The 21,990-nt window shown below is 43.1% G+C and overlaps 1 protein-coding gene across 1 annotated transcript in view; it reads left to right on the forward strand.

Moving 5' to 3' along the window:
• Positions 1–2,036: 2,036 nt before the first annotated feature.
• LOC110521363 (uncharacterized) overlaps positions 2,037–21,990 on the forward strand; it is a 42,663-nt gene continuing 22,709 nt past the window's right edge. The window contains exons 1-2 of the mRNA XM_021598869.3: positions 2,037–2,517; positions 11,710–11,862. Of these exons, the coding sequence (XP_021454544.2) occupies positions 2,459–2,517; positions 11,710–11,862 (212 nt within the window). The 5' untranslated portion in view covers positions 2,037–2,458. The remainder of the gene's footprint in view (positions 2,518–11,709; positions 11,863–21,990) is intronic.

Raw genomic sequence — 21,990 nt, forward strand, 5'->3', positions numbered from 1 at the left:
CCTTCTCTCTGATAAGTGATCCACTGTACGGTGGGTCAAATACGGTACACAACTTGCTGAGACTTGAGAATGTGTTAAATATAACCTTTTGAAAAGAACAATGGATAATATTATTCCATTATAAAGGAACACTACAGTAGAATGTAATGTCATCTTTTCTCAGTCATTACTCACTTCGGACGACCAGCGGAATGCGACCAGCGGGATACGACCAGTGGGATAAGACCAGTGAGATACGACCAATGGGATAAGACCAGTGGGATACGACCAGTGGGATACGGCCAGTGGGATAAGACCAGTGGGATGCAGCCAGTGGAAAAAGACCAGTGGGATTAAGACCAGTGGGATAAGACCAGTGGGATCCGACCAGTGGGATACTACCAGCGGGATAAGACCAGTGGGATACGACCAGCGGAATGTGACCAGCGGGATACGACCAGTGGGATACGACCAGCGGGATGCGACCAGCGGAATGTGACCAGCGGGATACGACCAGTGGGATACGACCAGCGGGATGCGACCAGCGGGATACGACCAGAGGGATACGACCAGCGGGATACTACCAGCGGGATAAAACCAGTGGGATACGACCAGCGGAATGTGACCAGCGGGATACGACCAGTGGGATACGACCAGCGGGATGCGACCAGCGGGATACGACCAGAGGGATACGACCAGCGGGATAAGACCAGTGGGATACGCCCAGAGTTGTGTTCAAACATTATCAGAAATCTTTCAAATAGTTTGAACATTTGCTATAGCGTGCCCACAATGTCAGATGGGCTGTGTTTCACATTTTGGGACTATTTTTTTGGTTGATTAAGTCAGGGAAACTTAATCAAGCAGAGATATTATTTCAAATAGTATTTAAACCCAGGTTTAGATACAACCAGTGTTCAGGTCAGTGAGGGTGCCATAAAGTATTTTATTTGGTTTGGGTTGTTCTACATGTCCACCGCTGTTCCCCTGCTGCTGTGAGCAGCTTCTCCTGATGAGGGGGGTGGGACGGTGGGAGGGCCAATCTACGTCGGGCTCTGACAGGCTGAGTACTCCCTTTGTCCGACGTGTCACAGAAAGAGTCTCAGCAGCACAGGAGGCGTGAGTGGTGGGCAGCTTCGCCATGGTAACGGCAGTGACTATGCCGTCGCCCTGGTGACAGTGTACTTTGGCAGGGGGGGGGGGGGGATACATGAGAGGCTGAACAGAAAAGGAAAGTGTGTTTGTCTGTGTGTGTTGAGTGGGTTGTGATTGTTCTTCCGTTGGGGCCTGAAAAAAGTGCACGTTCTCATAAAACGGAAAGTCCATATAGGAACTATAAATCATGTTATAAAGTTTGAATAGTGTAAGACTGACGCTATGCTACCACTTGTCTGCTGACGCTATGCTACCACTTGTCTGCTGACGCTATGCTTGTCATTTGTCACACACACTGAATACACAGGAGACTCCCCAATGACCTGTTGTTGCATGTTCAGAATATTCCCTGATAGTTTTCCAAGAAAACTGAACTTTGTCATGTATCTTCTACCTGGCCTTACTGACACCAAGTCCCACTGAGAGTGTCAGTTTCCAGACAGCCTGGAAAGGAACATAAACAGTAGGACCACCAAAGTGACACACAACACTTCTCCAAATGCCACATGCCTCTAAATAAATCATATTTGATAAACGAAATGTGTTCATTCAAAATGTTTTTACTACTTTATGATTGGTAAATAAAACTGAACCTACTCAATATTTTTTTTTTACTGATTATTAGTAATTTGAGGTAGTATGAACAGGACAAGCATTCAATATATGTGTAGGACCATTAAGTGTTGTTTGTTCCCAAACACAAATATCTCAATTGTTTTCTTCATCTTTTCCAATCTGAGTGAAGATTGAGATGTAGGGAGTGGATGGGCCCGGGGGACAGACAGAGGGACAGGGGGGTATTAGGGGTCTGGATTGGAGGACGTTGGGTGGGGGTATCATCTTACATCTCCCCCAGGGAAAGCCACATGACCCTGCAGAACGGGTAAGGGAGGAAAAAAGATATTGGGCTACGGTCTCAGCACTCAATAAGAACCACATGTAGCAGAGAGGAAGAGGAGGAGGAGAGAGGGAAAGAGGAGGAGGGTGAAGGGGGCAGTAACTAAAGTCTGTCTCTGTGAGAGGAAAGAGAGTGCTGCTCTGAGCTTTCCTCACATTTTCAACAGGCTACGTGGGGGCCAGCATCTAAGAGACGAGGGAGCCCTGGGGGTGTGTGTCTGTGTGGCTAGGTCAGAAAGTGTATGTGCCTTCTCGTCTGAGGGACAAAAGAGGAGTACAGAGATCTGTCCTATAGAAACCTCATCACTGGCCGTTGGGCTCAGGACTGGAAAAGACAGAGAGGTTCTGTCATTCTATCGGAGGAAGAGGAGCTACACTTGTGATATTTTGATTCCGAATAAGAGGGTCAGAAGAGGAGAAAGGAGACATGTCACATGCTATCCTGAGAAGAAACTCCAGCAAGCAAGGTTTGCAGAACCTCTTGAAGTGAGTAAAAACATGAAACCCATTTTTGGAGTAGAGATAGTTTGAATAGAGAAAGATAGTTAAGTATGCTGTTTTTCAGGTATGCTCGAGAAAAAAGGTGCTCAACTCTAGTAAATTGAGTCACAGCACTATGTTTGTAGCCTGCTAGAGTCCATTGCGTACCATAGCACGGCATATCGTACACTATACCGTGGTATGACGCAACTTTTAATTGAGGAACCACTGTATGTTAAACCATGCTAAACCATGTAGCCATATATCCCCAGTTCTGGCTAGCCAGCCTCATTTTAGTGAACATGTTTGTCAGATCGAGCACCAGAGAGATGGATCAGTGTACTGTAGATGTTGGTCAGAGGTAGATCCCACAGCAGCTTCCACAAATGTTCTCGGAGTAGGAGTGCTGATCTAGGATCAGCACACTTTTGCCTTCTATATCATAATGACTAAGAGGGGGGACCTGATCCTAAATCTGCACTCCTACTCTGAGTCGCTTCATGTATACAGACCCTGGGCTTTCTCCTGTTGCTATGATTACAGTAGGGGTAATTCAATGTCCACTGCCCTGGGTCTTATCACTGTTGACAACACAACCTGGACAGGGACTTAAGTTAATCAAATACCACTACTGACTGTTTCCTTGTTGAGATTCAATGGCCACATGGGCAGTCTGTGGTTGTATTTGATTAACGTTTATAGAAAAAATATGGATTTCAGCAAACAAAGAAAGGCAAGCAACTTCAGAGGACAAACATAGGTACAAGGTGGGCTTTTCCTAATGAAAACATTTGTGAAGTATTGACCTTGGGCGAATCGATGTAGTCAGAGCTAGATTTCACAAAAACGAGTCTCGTCTCCAGTGAAGTTGGTGAAGTTCATCAGAAACTTCCTTCACCACGGAGTGGAGTTTTGTCTGCTAGGACTGAAGCAGTGCCTCTGACACCACAAACAGACCTTTACATCAGATCTCCTTGGTTGTTTGTTTTTCCTCTCGAAGACTCTGGGGGACATGGAGAGAGAAAGAGAGAGAGAGAGAGAGGGACAGAGATAGGGAATAAGAAAGAGAGAGAGAGAGAGAGAGAGAGAGAGAGAGAGAGAGAGAGAGAGAGAGAGAGAGAGAGAGAGAGAGAGGGGGGGGGACAGAGATAGGGAATAAGAGAGAGAGAGAGAAAGAGAGAAAGGAAGAAAGAAAGAAAGAGAGATTATGAGATTGGTGCCCCAGGCTTTCGCTTCTGACTGAAACTGAGGCAAATTGGGGCTGTGAACTGTGTCAAAGGTGACAGGGGTGACATGGGCCACTCCCTTGTGAAAAGGGGCCGCTTACGGGTGGCGGCATGTTAGGTATTTCTCTTTATTTTACATTTCCTTTCCCCCAGTGTTACTCTGAGGGAGAGAGCCAGTAGTGAAAGTAAAGTGTAGGTGGTCTGTAAACCGATAGCCTCCATTTAGTGCAGGTCCAGAAATCACTCAACATTCAGATTCAGAGTGTTTAATAGTCTCATGGTCAGGGTTGGAGGTGTGATTGCAAGGCACAGTGAAAATCTTATGCTTCCAGCTTCAACTCGCAGGACTAGTGAAATAAAATAATGAAAACGGTAATAAACAATAGAAATAGAAATATCACTATAACATGAAGGGGGGGCAATTACACAATTAAAATACGAGAGACATGAAATAACATAGACTCCATCTATCGAGACCCAATTCAGTCTAATTTCCAAACAGCGGATCAGTCGATCCAGAGCCTTCCCTGATTGATCAAACACAGAACACTGTTTGGGAAAAGGAAGACACTTCAACTGTCATGATTAACAAAATAATAAGTGAAAGAGAGTAAATGAATGCAGCATTCAGTCTTCACTGAGAATTCAAACTTTTGTTTTGATTGTCTATTCAGAGTGTTCCAGTTTTGTCAATGGGAGAAGAAAGACAGGCTTGAGGATTTCCGGTGGAGCAGAGCAGGTGTGGTTTATGAAACAGCTGAGAGTTGAGGCTTAGGCACTTAGGCTGCTCAGAGGGTGTGGAAAGTTAGGAGGTGGGTAGAAGGCACTTTATCCAATGTCTTTAGGGAACATAAATTCTATACAGCCAGGCCTGGGGGGGTGCATCAACACTGTGTTCCCACGAGACACTTGGGCTAATCCTCAGTGCAGATGTTCCCACTGGGAAAGTGGAGAGAGATGGATGACATCAGCTTCAGACAGACACTTCTCCATCCCAACCTTAGTGTCAGATAATGCCAAACCTCTCACACGCTTGTCTACATGTTCTGTTGCCCAATATTTTTTTATCAAGTGAGTCCCATCCCATCATTAGAAAGTATATGACAATGCCAAACCCTTGGAAGTGTTTATTATTTGTTTACTGAAACAAAAATATGGTTTACAGTTTGTTCATGATCCTTCATCCTCTTGATTAAATGTTATGTTGCCTCAGATTTACTATTAAGTGAGTCAGAAATACTGATGTTAGAAGCCAAACAGACTCAAATTTGAGTCTTATTGTTTGTGAAAAGCACCCTTACACTAAGTAGTGAAACTGTCCCAAAGAGGAGGTATTCACAGTAAAACCACATTAAAACCTCCAAGAGCGCTGTGTCGATACCAATAAAAGCAAACAGAACACAAATGGAAACAATCTCAGAAAAAGCAGTGGCCACTAAACACATTTTATCTGATGTTGTGCCATTCATCAGAATGGGTCAAGGAAAGAATGTGAGGTGGATCTGTTTTGAATGAAGTCAGAGAGAGACATACATAGAGACAGAGAGAGACAGAGAGAAACATGGAGAGAGAAAGAGAGTAAGAGAAAGAGAGGGTGAGAGAGTGAGAGCGAGAAAGAGAGAGAGAAAGAGACAGAGCTTTTCTCTTTTCCGTCTTCCTCGTCTCTGATCCTCCATCACTCAGAGGTTTGTGATGAGATCATTCACAAGGCATCCAGGGAAGCGTCAAGCAGAGCAAGCCTGTCTGTTTTGTGCACCCTTCTGCTAGCCTGCATTAATGCACACACACTCATACTACAGACCCACCCCACCTTGGCCTGTTCACCCCTATGCTAGCCTGCGTCTATATTGTCTATATGTAGACTATGTGTAAATGTATATTTTGTCTATTGCAGGCAGCACCATTTCGCAAAGATAAATTCTGGGTATATTAAAATGTCCTTGACGAATAAAGGCAATTCTGATTCTGATCAATACAGGCACATTAATACTACAGATCCACCCACCTCAGCCTGTGACCTCGGTGGACTAGGTGTTCTCTCTGTTTTACGATAGGGGGGAGAGATAAGAGACAGAGGAATGTGGTGGGCTTTGCCAGTTGAGTGAAAAGGCAATGAACTCTGACTATGTCCCAAATGGCACCCTGTTCCCTATATAGTAAACTATGTTTGACCAAGGTTCTCCGTTGCCCTTGCCATGGTGTGCCTTACCAAAGGTTGTCGGGTTTTGGAGGGCAACAGGAGAAAGCAAACACCCAGGTGTTTCCCTCTCCAGAGATCACTCTCTTTAGAGCAGGAAGGGAAAGAGGTGATAGACAGACTGGCTTTCTGACGGTTATCTCTCCTGCCTTGGTCAGTTAAGATCCTATAGGATAAGATAGACTCAATGGTGGATGGATTTTATCTCTATCGGTCTCACCATGGACTTAAAACCATCAAATCCCACACAGTGAGATAAGATGAAGTGCAAATGTATTCACCAGACCTGCTCATTGAACAGCTGTATCAGGGTATTCCATGCAGTTGAGACCAACGCATTAAGACGCTTTATGTTGGTGTTTTGCTTTATTTTGTCAGTTACCTGTGTGTAATGAGCTTTGACTAAAGCTTGCAGGTAAACAAACCAAAAGGACCCTGGTGTTCCCAGACTGTAGTAAATGAGCTGTGCTCCATTTGGGCTCTGCACGGGGGACCAGTCGAGAGCCATAACATGGCGATTAGTGATTACTGTCTCCTCTACTGGCTTACAGGGGGAGCCCAGGCAGGCCTGGGTCCATGGCAGCCAGAGGAGGCTAGTGGGATGAGCTATAGGAGGACAGGCTCATTGTAATGGCTGGAATGGAATAAATGGAACAGTCAAACTTGGTTTCCCTGTTTTATGTGTTTGATACCGTTCCATTTATTCAATTCCAGCCAATACAATGAGCCCGTCCTCCTATATCTCCTCTCACCAGCCCCCTCTGATGGCAATGCAGTCAGATTGCCTGGCAGTCACCTCCATGGTCATAGTTCATCCTCCCCAGGTGACCGTGTGTAAACGTCTGCCATAAACATGTTGCATTTCACTGAAAATGACCAGCCATTTTGGAATGACTGGAAAGTGTCATGATGATGTGGCATTCATAGTAGACTTTCATTCGTTTGAGTAGAGACACATAAGGCTACAGCTGACTTGGTTTTAATCTGTAGTTCAAGTTAGGTCATGGCAGTGTGAATTGGCAAAAGCTCCTCTCAGTTAGTGACTTGTTCACCCGATTCTTGGAAAAGTAATCTCCTCAGTATCGTCAACAACATAGTATTGTGGCTGGCTGATGTAATGGCGTCCACATAGCAACTGTTCTAACTTGTTTCATGACAACCATGACATCATCCTGGACATTTTTCACAGCACCCTCTCTTCAGTGTCTGTCTGTTTGGCTTTTAATAGAGGAAGGAAACCATGTTATTATATAATCGTTCAGCGAGTAGCGAAGAGCTAAACAAGTGTTCTGAACCTTTCTAACTTTAAGATAATAATGACTGTGGTTTCCTGTGAAATACTTACTTTCTTAACTAATGCATCTCTAGTCAAGTATTACGTACAACGGTCAAGCAAAGGGTGTGTGTGTGTGTGTGTGTGTGTGTGTGTGTGTGTGTGTACATGTAAATGCTACACAACAGAAGGAATATATGGCTCGGTCATAATTTTGGCTCAAATTTTCACAGTGTGGCAGGAAACCCGGTGTGTCACAGTGAGATGTTAGGGGTCACCTCTCTTCCTGTACTCCATTGATCTTTGTGATCTCCGGGTGGCCAGTCAATCATCTTTAACAGCCAGGTGTCAAACCTAACAAGGGAGTCAGAGATGGGGAATGAACTACCAGAGGGGTTCACATTTTGTTCCATAATCATTCCAACCCTCAGTGCATTTGATATTGCTGGGGTAGATCATGTCATTAACTTCCAGAGCAAAATTCACTCAGGCTGCCTGCAACCCGCACTTTGCTAACCAAATACAGTACATTATCATGAAACATCATGAAACATGGTCAACATGGACCGTCAAACTTCTCCCAATATCTGAACCTCCAGTCTGAAACCCAGGAGTGGCCTTTTTCTGTTAAGTTTGTTGGTGGCCTATGCTCTAGGAGGAATAAAATCCCTCAGTAAGTAAGATTTGGTATGGTCCCTCAGATCCTCAAGAAGTTCTACAGCTGCACCATAGAGAGCATCTTGACTGGCTGCATCACCGCCTGGTATGGCAACTGCACCGCCCTTGACTACAGAGGGTGGTGGGGATGGCCCAGTACAGAGCCTTCAGAAAGTATTCACACCCTTTGACTTTGTCCACATTTTGTTGTGTTACAGCCTGAATTTCAAATGGATTCAATTGAGACTTTGTGTCACTGGCCTACACACAATACCTCCGTAATGTCAAAGTGGAATTATGTTTTTAGAAATATTTACAAATGAATTAAAAATGAAAGCTGAAATGTCTTGAGTCAATAAGTATACAACCCTTTTGTAATGGCAAGCCTAAATAAATGAATACAATTATCTGTAAGGTCCCTCAGTCGAGCAGTGCATTTCAAACTCAGATTCAATCACAAAGACCAGGGAGGTTTTCCAATGCTTCGCAAAGAAGGGCACCTATTGGAAGATGGGTAAAAAAATAAAAAAAAAAGATATTGAATATCCCTTTGAGCATGGCAAAGTGATTAATTACACTTTGGATGGTGTATCAATACACCAAGTAACTACAAAGATACAGGCGCCCTTCCTAACTCAGTTGCCGGAGACGAAGGTACTCAGGGATTTCATCATGGGGACTTTAAAACAGTTGCAGAGTTTAATGGCTGTGATAGGAGAAAACTGAGGATGGATCAACAATATTGTAGTTACTCCACAATACTAACCTAATTGAAAAGAAGGAAGCTTGTACAGGATATATATTCCAAAACTGTAAAGCCCTAAAGTAAACCTGAAAAAAATGTGGCAAAGAAATTAACTTTATGTCCTGATACAAAGCATTGTTTGTGGCAAATCCAAAACAACACACAACTTAGTACCCCTCTTCATATTTTCAAACATGGGGGTGGCTGCATCATGCTATGGTTATGCTTGTCATAAGTTTATTTGGGCGGATAAAAATAAAGCACAGGTAAAATCCTAGAGGAAAACCTGGTTCAGTCTGCTTTCCACCAGACACCGGGAGACAAATGAATCTTTCAGCAGGACAATAACCTAAAACACAAGGCCAAATATACACTGGAGTGGAGTTGCTTACCAAGATGACATTGAATGTTCCTGGCTGACCTAGTTACAGTTTTGACTTAAATCAGCTTGAAAATATATGGCAAGACTTGAAAATGGCTGTCTAGCAATGATCAACAACCAATTTGACAGAGCTTGAAGAATTTTTGCAAATATTGTACAATTCAGGTGTGCAAAGCTCTCAGAAACTTTCCCAGAAAAACTCACAGCAAGTAAACACTGCCAAATGTGACTGTAATCTATTGCTTACTTATCTAATGAATATATATGAATGTTTATTTTCCATTAATTTTATACAAATGTTAGAATTTTTCTTCCACTTTGACATTACATAGTATTTTGTGTAGATCGTTGGGGGGGGGGGGGGGGGGGGGGGGGGGGGGTATGAATACTTCTTGAAGGCACTCTACCTCAAATACCTCGTACCCCTGAACATTGATAGGGTATTGGTACTCCTTGTATATAGCTTAATTCTTGTGTGGTATATTTCCTCATGTGTTTTTCACTTTCTTATTTAACTCTGCATTGTTGGGAAAGAGCTTGTAAGTAAGCATTTCACAGTATTCGGTGCATGTGACAAATAAAATGTGATTTGATAAGTAAATAAGTCTTTCAGAAAGGTGAAGCATCTGGCAGTTCCCACTCCAAGAACTCTGCTAATCACACTCCCCTGTGACACACAACACCGACCCATCTGGTCTGGAGAGGCAGTTGTCTGTTTGTTTTCAGTTTTGTGTGGAGACAACAGTGGCATGCTCAGGCTTGCTCTAGTGTGAATTTACAAAGGGGAAAAACAGCCCCAAATAAATCCACTTAACAGTCTAACTGTCGGGATCTGTCTCTTTGGCCCTGCGGCTTTTGAACATTATTTAGAGGAAGTCGAGATTAGATGTCGTTACAATTGTCAGGAAAGGCAACATAAGCCCCAATGTAAACCAGATTCTTTGGCGTGTCTTTCCTCACTGCTATTCCCCCCCACCTCCCACGGTTGCAGATCCAGAAGACAAACGGGGTGAGAAAATGGGTCTCTTAGATTAGGTTTAAACAAGAACAGATTTAGACAGTGAGTGAAAGAGGATGACAAAGAAAGAAAGGCCATCGATCCAGTCACCAACAGATTAATGACATCATCATCTGAGTCAGACGTTTGACTGGTGCCAAGAATGAGATAATCCCATAATGCAAATGAAAGGAAAAAGAATGATAGGGTAGGAAGTTAAGTCCGACTGCCACATCCTCTAATACCATACCAAATGTGATGGTGTGCCTGCGTTCTTGTCTCCACAATGGTTGTGTTGTGTCAACATTTTTGAGGAGAAAAAGTCAAAAATGATCCTTTGTGTCTCAATCGACATATCAAATGAGTTATACATTAGTTTTTCAACCCGTCCGTGAAGTCGCCTTTGTGAAACCATGACAATACTTCCTGGTTCATCCATCACTCAGTGGTGTTGGGCACTTGGTTATCAGCTCATTTTCCCCTGGCCACCAGTTCTGATTGTGAAGGAAACCAACATTGAAAATAGTGGAACGTATCTGGGCAACCTAGATCCAGCTGTGCTCTGACCCTTTCCCCCCCCCCTCCCCCCTTTCCCTTTCACAAAACACCCTGTGATTAGCGGTGGGGGTGTGGGGTGTGATTTTACGGAACATCCCACCTACATGGACCTTTATATAGGGTGTTGTGAAAGGGAGAGTCACTGAAGCAGATGGCCTCAGGTGGTGGTAACACAAACGCACCGGGGCCTGTGACACATTAGGGCCCTATTAGTGACCTGAGACTGCCTTAATTGACCCAGAAGCCGAATTGATGTGAGTGTAGTCATTTGACACCCTGACACACAGATGGAACCTATTGACCAGGCAGTTCTCCTGCATTCACCCTTATAGGCTCATACCATGGCCCTCGCTAGCTACACAGCAGAGACGTACAGCAGACAAGTCTGTAAGTGCTGTAAACCATCTGCTCATTACATTGAAAAATAGATGTCTTGAACTTCCTACATTTACTCCGAGGCTAGTACCATGACCCCTTCGTTACAAAACAGAGAAACAGTACAGCCGACAAGTCCATAAGTGCTGTGGAATCTGCTCTTCATAAATACAGAAAACTAGATGTCATGCACTTCCAAGAAACATTTAAATGTCTACATTAGTGAGGATGCACTTTGAACCCTTTTTGAATCCCAAGGGGAGTTTGGTTTGGTCTGACGTGGAGAAAGTGGTTTACACTGTTGTGATAAATGTGTTGTTGCAGTAAAATGCAAACATGAGTAGACCCACATGTGTGTGTATGTTTACTAGTGAGATAAACACAGGGGGATGCAGTAGAATTTCCGATGTTCTGTTGGGATGTCATCGCTCATCCGTGACGAGCTGAATGCTAGGAGGTCTGAGGCAGATGTTCTCATTCTCCCTTCTCCAGGAATTAACAGGCCATTGTTTAGAAACATCTTCTTGGGAGAGCCCAGGACGATGACTCATGAGATCCAACCATGTCGGGCACAAAAAACTCAAAGACACATGGTGGTGAAAAGCATTTCTCAGTAAGGTTCTAAAGCTATAGTCTGGGATTTTGAAAGCTGTTCAATGGTCATTACAATTCTTACTATATTTCTTCCTTAGCCTCATCTCTCAAGTGGAGGTGACCCATTTTGTTATTTTACAAATCACAGACTGTAGCTTTAAACAAATATCTTCACCCTGTCTCTCGCCCCACAGAATAACCACCCAGAGGAGCGTGGAGGATGCAGAGGAGGTGGAGCGAGAGCGTCGGCGGAGGGCCCGGGAGTCCTTCCGCAGTATGGGCAGCAGCAGTACCTTGGGCCCTGGAGGCCCCTCACTGGACAATGGGGCCTTAGCGGAGGATGGCCTGTAAGTACCCAAGTACTCTACTATGACTCATCAAGCATGATAATGGTGTTATTGAACCTTGTAGATCAGGCATGACTCATCTCCTATCATCCCTGTCCCACAACCAAACATTACTCACTGACCCACCAGGGTTGGGCTGAATTCGAAGTGAAGACAGTCAATTCAGGAAACAAACTAAAATTGCAATTCAATTATCAAAAAAATTGCATTTATATTCAATGTCTTCTCAATAAACTGAAAAGTAGAAACTATTTATTTCAAAATGATTTACATTTCTGAATGTTAAATTCAAATCACTTCTTAATAAATTGTCGGCCTTCAATTTGAACGGAGCCCAACCTTGTGACCCACTCATTCATGTCACATCTCCCACATCCAAACTACAGTTTCTCTATTATGTTTTGTCTTGTGCTGAAGCAGCTGATATAATGATTTATATGAAGGGCTGTTTGTCAGATTTCCTGGCTGTGGAGCCAGGTAGTGTAGTGGTTAAGAGTGTTGGGCCAGTAATTGAATGGTCAGTGGTTCAATTCCTGAGCTGACTAGGTGAAGAATCTGTCAATGTACCCCTTGAGCAAGGCTCTTAACCCTAAATGCTTATGTAAGTTGCTCTGGATAAGAGTATCTGCTAAATTACTAAAATGCAATAATACCATGGGAGTTCTACTGGGTTAGTTACTTCCCCTTGTTTGCTATACATTCAGGTGTTTATGGGTTTGCTCCACTATCCTGAGGATGTGGTTACAAAAAAACTAATATTTCCACTAATCTCCACATGCCTCCTTTTCTCTAGCTCTCTCTCTCTCTCTCTCTCTCTCTCTCTCCTGCTCTCTCATTTGGTCATCTCTCTCGCTCTCTCCCTCTCTCTTTCTCTCCCTCACACGCTCATTCTCTCACTCTATTCTCTCTCTCTCTACCTTACTGGTTGATTCACTCTCTCCATGCAAAGAACACACAGCTGCATTTCTCATTACAGCAGCTCGGAAGAATGTTTACGACAGAGCGTCTTGGGAAACTACTACTATCATGGCCTTTAACTGCCACACTTTCTCCAAAGGGGAGAAGAAAGAACAAAAACAGCCCTAGATCATGACAATGCCTCCACGTTTTTAAACTGTAATGAGTGACTTGACATGAGGTAAAGTCACTACACTCAGTGTAGTCTGTAATTTTGGATTGATCATAAAACAGGCATAGTAACATTTCCAAACTGTTTCAAGGACTCCCTGTTTCCTCTTTATCCCTAAGGGGGATAAATTATAAATGATACAGTTGAATAATAGTTCAGAAGACCAAACGTCAAAACAACTGTGAACACTGGTTTGGGGTTTGCTGTTATTTGATCTCTGTGTCGTTGACTGTGTACTGCTCTCTCAACAATGTAATTGCCAGCCGAGATTCAGACCAGGTTCCTTCCTCTTTGTTTTCAAAGTCATTACAGTAACATGACATTTCAGAGCCATTACACAAATATTCCTTTCCAACAGGTGCCTGTGGTTTGTTACCAGAGAGCTTTTGGTGTCAGAACTAACCACTTCATAACAACATCTGCATGACTAAACACCTGAAGAATCCAACCACCACAATTACTGCTCATTATTCCTAATTGTCCATTAAATATATGTTAATATATATATAAACTACCATCTGGAAACATCAATTTACTTTAGTAGCTAACCTACTTAATTATAATTGGAATGCCTGGAGGGAGCATTACGTTCAGCCAGCTCCTGCAAAGATGAAACAGACTTTCATTTCAGGACTGTTTTAATGAACGGAGGGTTAAGAAAATAGAGAGAGAGAGAGAGAGAGAGAGAGAGAGAGAGAGAGAAAGAGAGAGAGAGAAAGAGAGAGAGAGATAGAGAAAGAGAGAAAGAGACAAAGGGAGAGAGAGACAAAGAGAGAGAAAGAGAGAGAGAGAGAGAGAGAGAGAGACAAAGAGAGACAAAGAGAGAGAGAGAGAGAGAGGTGCCCTGCTAATCTGTTCTTCGTTAAAGATATAATTCTTTACTCTACCTGGTAATTGATAGACGGTTCATGGTTTTGTTCAGCCAGGTGCAGATGTTCGGACTAACCTGTGAAGTTTAAAAACCTCTTATGGCTGCGATCCCCGTACAGGGATCAACATCAGGAGAAGTTTCAGAGTGACAACTAAAAATACAACATCGTAACATTAAACATTCTTGAAAATGCAAGTGTCTTACATTCTTCAAAATATTAGAATCTTGGTAATCAAACTACGTTTTCCAATTTAAAATAGCTATTACAGAGAACAAATACCATGTTTTTGTTTGAGAAGAGCGATCAACCAGGTGAAGGTAAAATTATGACTTACATTCTGATATCTTGCTCTCATTTCTCTTCCTGAGGGTCCCAGTGATCAAATGAAGTGCAGTTTTCTTTGATAAGATCCATTTTTCTAGCCTAAAACAAAACATTTTGTAAACCGTTTGTGACGTGAATTCCATCTCTATCAACTTTTTACGGAGCATTCGATGTAATTACACACACTAAACAATCGTTTATCTAGTCATAGTTGGTTTCAGTGCAATCATCTGGATGTTTGCAACACAGCCAAACTTGATTGTTTTTTTTGCGGGGAGTATTGACCGAAGTGAACTGATTTGAAGCCAACGAGCAATGACTTCATTGCGCACCAATAATATCAGCGAAGCTTCGTTGATTGACTGTATTTCTGCCCAATGACCACTGATCTTCTTGAAATCTAGCTGGGTAGATAGCCAATGAATAAATAAATAAAGGTAAATAAAAATGAGCTGAGGTAAACGGCAGTATGTGATGGTTATGGGTTGGACCACCATCCCTTGTTTGAAACGCACGCGTAACAAACTTAATTCTCGCCATTGACCACAGGTCACGCTTATTACACACAGCAGCGTTTTGGAAAGTAGTATTTTGGAAAGTGTTTTTTCAACGATTTCATTGAAGACATCATGGCGAATAAATCAGGAAAAGCGAAGTCCAAGTCTAAGTATACAGATTTGCACCAGATTATCGAAGAGATTGATCGTGAAAGTGAGACAAATTTTTTGTTTGAGAAATCTTTGAGTGTTATGATTGAAACATTGAGGAGCTGTTTCTGCAAGGACAGGACGTACTTCTGGACGGGTAAGTGCTAATGCCGTTTTTTTGTGGGTTTTTTTTTTCAAAAAAAAAATGTATTTTTTTTTTGCAGTTTGCAATGCCCCCTCTACTCCTGCCTCCAGTGGTGTTCATATGCCACAGTTCATTACTGAAGGCATGACTGTGCCTCAGGGCCAAAAGGGCACAGCATGGAGGCATCGTTGTGGTCTGTGTCGCATGAAGTCCCCCATCACCTGCACCACTTGTTCAGTTTGCCTCTGCTTTACATCAGAAAGAGACTGCTATGGGACATGGCACAGGCAGCAAAATATTGTGTAGAGGATTTCCAAACGGTCTACCCCAAAAAAATGTATATATATTTTTTAAATATATATATTTTTTTAATGTTTATATATTTTTTTATGTGTTAGAATTGCTTTTTGATATGTTGTATATAGTTATTTGCACTGTTGTTTATAGTTATAGGTCATTTCACCAATTCGGCCACTTCGGTACATTTGGGCAACTTGTGTGGGACACCAGGGTGACTTCAAATCAATCAAATCAAATTTTATTTGTCACATACACATGGTTAGCAGATGTTAATGCGAGTGTAGCGAAATGCTTGTGCTTCTAGTTCCGACAATGCAGTAATAACAAGTAATCTAACTAACAATTCCAAAACTACTGTCTTGTACACAGTGTAAGGGGATAAAGAATATGTACATAAGGATATATGAATGAGTGATGGTACAGAGCAGCATAGGCAAGATACAGTAGATGGTATCGGGTACAGTATGTACAAATGAGATGAGTATGTAAACAAAGTGGCATAGTATAGTATAAAGTGGCTAGTGATACATGTATTACATAAGGATACCGTCGATGATATAGAGTACAGTATATACGTATGCATATGAGATGAATAATGTAGGGTAAGTAACATTTATATAAGGTAGCATTGTTTAAAGTGGCTAGTGATATATTTACATAATTTCCCATCAATTCCCATTATTAAAGTGGCTGGAGTTGAGTCAGTGTCAGTGTGTTGGCAGCAGCCACTCAGTGTTAGTGGTGGCTGTTTAACAGTCTGATGGCCTTGAGATAGAAGCTGTTTTTCAGTCTCTCGGTCCCAGCTTTGATGCACCTGTACTGACCTCGCCTTCTGGATGATAGCGGGGTGAACAGGCAGTGGCTCGGGTGGTTGATGTCCTTGATGATCTTTATGGCCTTCCTGTGACATCGGGTGGTGTAGGTGTCCTGGAGGGCAGGTAGTTTGCCCCCGGTGATGCGTTGTGCAGACCTCACTACCCTCTGGAGAGCCTTACGGTTGAGGGCGGTGCAGTTGCCATACCAGGCGGTGATACAGCCCGCCAGGATGCTCTCGATTGTGCATCTGTAGAAGTTTGTGAGTGCTTTTGGTGACAAGCCAAATTTCTTCAGCCTCCTGAGGTTGAAGAGGCGCTGCTGCGCCTTCTTCACGATGCTGTCTGTGTGAGTGGACCAATTCAGTTTGTCTGTGATGTGTATGCCGAGGAACTTAAAACTTGCTACCCTCTCCACTACTGTTCCATCGATGTGGATAGGGGGGTGTTCCCTCTGCTGTTTCCTGAAGTCCACAATCATCTCCTTAGTTTTGTTGACGTTGAGTGTGAGGTTATTTTCCTGACACCACACTCCGAGGGCCCTCACCTCCTCCCTGTAGGCCGTCTCATCGTTGTTGGTAATCAAGCCTACCACTGTTGTGTCGTCCGCAAACTTGATGATTGAGTTGGAGGCGTGCGTGGCCACGCAGTCGTGGGTGAACAGGGAGTACAGGAGAGGGCTCAGAACGCACCCTTGTGGGGCCCCAGTGTTGAGGATCAGCGACTTCATGCTAAATGTCATGTAGCACACCCATTCCTGAAGTTATCAGTCTGAAACTTTGCACACCTACAATTGCCCTCTTGTGTTATCCATCAAAATGATCTCCAGCATCCTATCTGACTGTGTGGCTATTCTAGTACATGTGAAAGATGATGCTACAACAATAAAAAACAGAAAACGTATGCTCTTTCTTTCTCTTTTCTTCCATCAGATCTACTGTGTTATATTCTCCTACATTCAATTAACATTTCCACAAACTTCAGAATGTTTCCATTCAAATTATACCAAGAATATGCATATCCTTGCCTCTGGGGCTGAGCTACAGGCAGTTAGATTAGGGTATGTCTTCAGGTGGAAATTGAGAACAAGGGATGCAGCCATAAACAATGAAATGGTCTGTGGTAAACAAGTAAATGTCCTGTGATCGTGTTGTATGAAAGCATGTTGTATGAAAGCACGACACTGTGTTAGTCTAGAGGCAGGTGTTGTGGTGAGGACAGAAAGGATGTGTGGTGATGAATGGGCACTCGACATGTCTTCTGTTCTGTATGGACCACAGCCATGTCAATATTGACCAACTTCTGGGAACGGGAGGACAGTGGTCACTGCTGCACTTTCAATAATGTGGTCATTAAAAAATGTGGGTAGGACAAGAGGATTTTTCAGCTTTTTCCACCAGCAAATTACTTCAAAATGTGGTAATGGCATAGTAATCCTTGCCTTGTAAGGGTAGAAAACCAAAGTGTCCTATGGTAGGGTAAGAAAATTATTTCTGTGAATGTTGACTTGATGCCAGGTGATAAAATGTGTGTTAATCACTGCACACATAAACTAGACTGGTTTGAAATGCCCCAAAAATCTCCAAGTTCTTTGTAAAATACTGAACACAATCCCAGAATTAGGTTGTTTGAAATGGCTTGTTTTCCCAGTGGAGTAGACATCGATTTGGAGGGAGTGTTTGCATTGTTACTTGTCACATACATACTGTATACTTACATATATGTCACCCTTTTGTCAACTTGTCCGCTACTAACATTCCAGTTAGAAACTATCAACACAGGAGAGGAGAGCTGTTAGTGGCCTGTGTTTACTCAGCATAGGGCTTTACCACTCAGTAATGTGACTGAGTCTGTAATACAGTACCTACATGTTTCAAGCAGACTGCCATAGTCCCTGTGCCCAAGAACGCCAAAGTAACCTGTCTAAATGACTACCACCCCGTAGCACTCATGTCTGTAGACATGAAATGCTTTGAAAGGCTGGTCATGGCTCACATCAACACCATCATCCCAGAAACCCTAGACCCACTAGACTTTGCAGGATCAACAGATTTCCCACCTGGACAAAAGGAACACCTACATGACAATGCTGTTAGTTGACTACAGCTCAGCATTCAACACCATCGTGCCCTCAAAATCCATCACTAAGCGAAGGACTATACACCTCCCTCTGCAAATGGATCCTGGACTTCCTGACGGGTTGGCAACACCACATCTGCCATGCTGATCCTCAACACAAGGGCCCCTCAGGGGTGCCTGCTTAATCCCCTCCTGTACTCCCTGTTCACCCATGACTGTGTGGCTACACATGACTCCAACACCATCGTTAAGTTTCCTGACGACACAACGGTGGTAGGCCTGATCACCGACAATGATGAGTCAGCCTACAGGGAGGAGGTCAGAGACCTGGCAGTGTGGTGCCAGGACAACAACCTCTACCTCAATGTGAGCAAGACAAAGGAGCTGATCGTGGACAACAGGAAAAGGAGAGCTGAGCACACCCCCATTCACATCGACGGGGCTGTAGTGGAGCGGGTCGAGAGCTTCAAGTTCCTTTGTGTCCACATCGTCAACAAACTGTGATGGTCCAAACACCCCCAAAAAGTTGTGAAAAGGGCATGACAACGCCTATTCCCCCTCAGGAGACTGAAAACATCTGGGTCCTCAAATCCTCCAAATGTTCAACAGCTGCACCATCAAGAGCATCCTAACCTGTTGCATCACTGCTTGGTATGGCAACTGCTCGGCATCCGACCACAAGGTGCTACAGAGGGTAGTGCGTACGGCCCAGTACATCACTGGCGCCAAGCCTCCTGCCATCCAGGACCTCTATAGCAGGCGGTGTCAGAGGTAGGCCCTAAAAAGACTCCATCCAAGTCATAGACTGTTCCCTTTGTTACTGCACGGCAAGCGGTACTGGAGTACCAAATCTGAGTCCAAAAGGCTCCTTAACAGGTTTTACCTCCAAGCCATAAGACTGCTGAACAGTTTATCAAATGGCTACTATTTGCATTGATCTCCTTTTTACGCTGCTGCTACTCGCTGTTTATTATCTATGCATAGTCACCTTACCCTTACCTACATGTACATGTATTACCCTTGTTAGAAACAAGTATTGAGTTTATTTGTTCTAATTAATTGGTATTAGATTTAAAAGGTGATTGAATTGCTCCCATACTATAATGTTGTTAATACATTTCTTCTGAATACATATTTATTTAATGTATAAGTGAATAGGTTGGTTTACTTTTAACTTTACGTTTTGACTAATAAAGTCGCTTGTTAAGGTGTGGCCAATGGGGGAGTTGACCTGGTTAACGAGAGGCCTGGGGAAAAAGAGAGGGAGAGAGACGTTGAGAAAAGGATGAACGTTACATTATGACCGTTGGTGAAGAAGAATTATACAAGAAGATGATAAAAATAGAACCAAACCCATACATACTGAGTTTTGAAGGGATTTTATAAGAGAGTTGCTATAATTTTATTAAGAAAGACTTAGTAAAGACAGAAGCTACCGTCTCATCGTGGAGGTATTGGACAGCCTTGAGGGTAGCCTAGCATCGTGTGAAATGAATGTGAATGAGAATTGCTTGGGAAAGATTAACCAGTTCATGTTCCCATGGGATATCGGTTACCGCTAAGGAGGACTGTCTGCATTGATAGCTGTGCTTGCTGTGGATCTTGTGAGGAAACCTGCAGGGAACTGCCATACTTCACTGAGGGAATATCCACGAGTAGTGATTAACCACAACGGTGGGGAGCTTCTGGACTTTATGTGTGTCTTCATTTTTTTGAGCTCCAACGCGCGCCAATGTGTTAAGCACGCTTCAAATAATTTGGACATGGGTTGTGCACGACTCTTGGGGTTTAATATTTTGTATTTCTTTTGATGTGGTGCTTTGAAAATGTAATAATACACATCTTGAACCTTGTGTATTTTGCCTTGGTGGAGTCATTTACTGTTTCAATTTAATTTAATGCATGGGAAAGCATATTCTTATACAATAACAAAAATCTATAATCATTACATCCGAAGTTAACACCCTATTTGTCATCACCTTAGATAGTTTACAATAGGATTCTTATTAGAGATGTCCTTCTCACCTAACATCCCGTGTTGTTGAGATACTCTACGTAAATTACGTAAGTTACTTTGTATTTGATATATTATAGTGTATTTTGTTTCATTTAAATTGGTTTTGTATTCATTATCTTACTTACAAAAAAAACCTGCATTGTTGGTTAAGGGCTTGTCAGTAAACCTTTCACATTAAGGTCTTCACCTTCACAATAACATTTGAGTTGAGTTTGGTGCTCTGTCCGAAAATGGCACCCTATCCCCTATAAAGTGCACTACTTTGACCACAGTGCTATGAGTGCACATTGTAGGGAAAAGGTTCAATATCATACTTGGTCTCACAGCATTTCTCAACATGCCTCAGATGTTGAGTTATAGAATAGGAGAGAGGAGATGACTGTAAAACTCACAGTTATCCACCTATTTTACCAAATAGGATTCCTACCATGGTCCCCAGATTACTGTCTACCATGTTCCTCAAGACTGTCTACCATGGTCCCCAGATGACTGTCTACCATATTCCTCACAATACTATCTACCATGGTCCCCAGATTACTGTCTACCATGTTCCTCAAGACTGTCTACCATGGTCCCCAGATGACTGTCTACCATATTCCTCACAATACTATCTACCATGGTCCCCAGATTACTGTCTATCATGGTCCCCACATGACTGCCTAGCATGGTCCCCAGATTACTGTCTACCATGGTCCCCAGAATACTGTCTACCATGGTCCTCACAATACTGTCTACAATGGTCCCCACATTACTGTTTACCATGGTCCCCACATTACTGTCTACCATGGTCCCCACATTACTGTCTACCATGTTCCTCACAATACTGTCTACCATGGTCCCCACATTAGGCTCCACCTCATTCCCTGCAGTTAGTCACCGGCTCTTAAGCACTCGTTACAGAAATCACTTAATGTCGGTTGACGGAAGCTAGCTGCTCTCGACTCCCAGGTGCCAGTTAATTTGTCCAGCTGTGTTGTCTCTGGTTATCTGGGTCTCTATAGGACCTGTTGTCCTCGTAAGCCCCTTGTCTGTCTGTCTCTCTCTTCCCTGGTATCACTGTGTATCTTTAATGCTAAAAGAACCCAGGGCTGATTCAGTGTTCCTGCCAGCTCTAATCTCAGTTAATGTTGTTCTTACTTCAGCCCACAGTTCCTCACCACTCCTCTCCCAACCCAAGTGTTTATTTGGTGAAATCAGGTGTCAACCGCCTACCATCTCACCACACACACGCGCACACACACATACACACGTTAGCTTGCAACAGTGGCTGTAGAGGAGAAACAACAACACCAGAGCCAGTCTACAAGCTGTTCCAGCTGTTTCCCTGTGTTGTGTGTGTTTCGATCTGTGCCTGATGATGTTCATAGACAGGCTCAGCAGCAGCTCCACTCGCTGGGCTGCTGGGAGATGGCTTTGTTAGCTGTGTGTGGGCCACGTCCGCTCTCACCGACACTGTAGTTGATAAATACTGTAGACTTTACTATAGAACCCATGTTTTACACATGTAATAAAACCCATGTTAGCATTTAGTTGGACAGTGTATACCATGTACATAATAATACAACTAATAAAACTAATGTTTGACACATACTATAGAACAAACATTGACCGAAGCTATAAAACCCATATTGACCCATACTATAGAACCCATGTTGACCCATACTATAGAACCAACATTGACCCATACCATAGAACCCAGAACCAACATTGACCCATACTATAGAACCCATGTTGACCTGTACTATAGAACCCATGTTGACCCATATTATAGAACCTATGTTGAACCATACTATAGAAACAACA

Source organism: Oncorhynchus mykiss, chromosome 4, assembly GCF_057628025.1.
Source record: "Oncorhynchus mykiss isolate SJ-2025 chromosome 4, ASM5762802v1, whole genome shotgun sequence".
In the NCBI taxonomy this organism is placed as follows: Eukaryota; Metazoa; Chordata; class Actinopteri; order Salmoniformes; family Salmonidae; genus Oncorhynchus; species Oncorhynchus mykiss.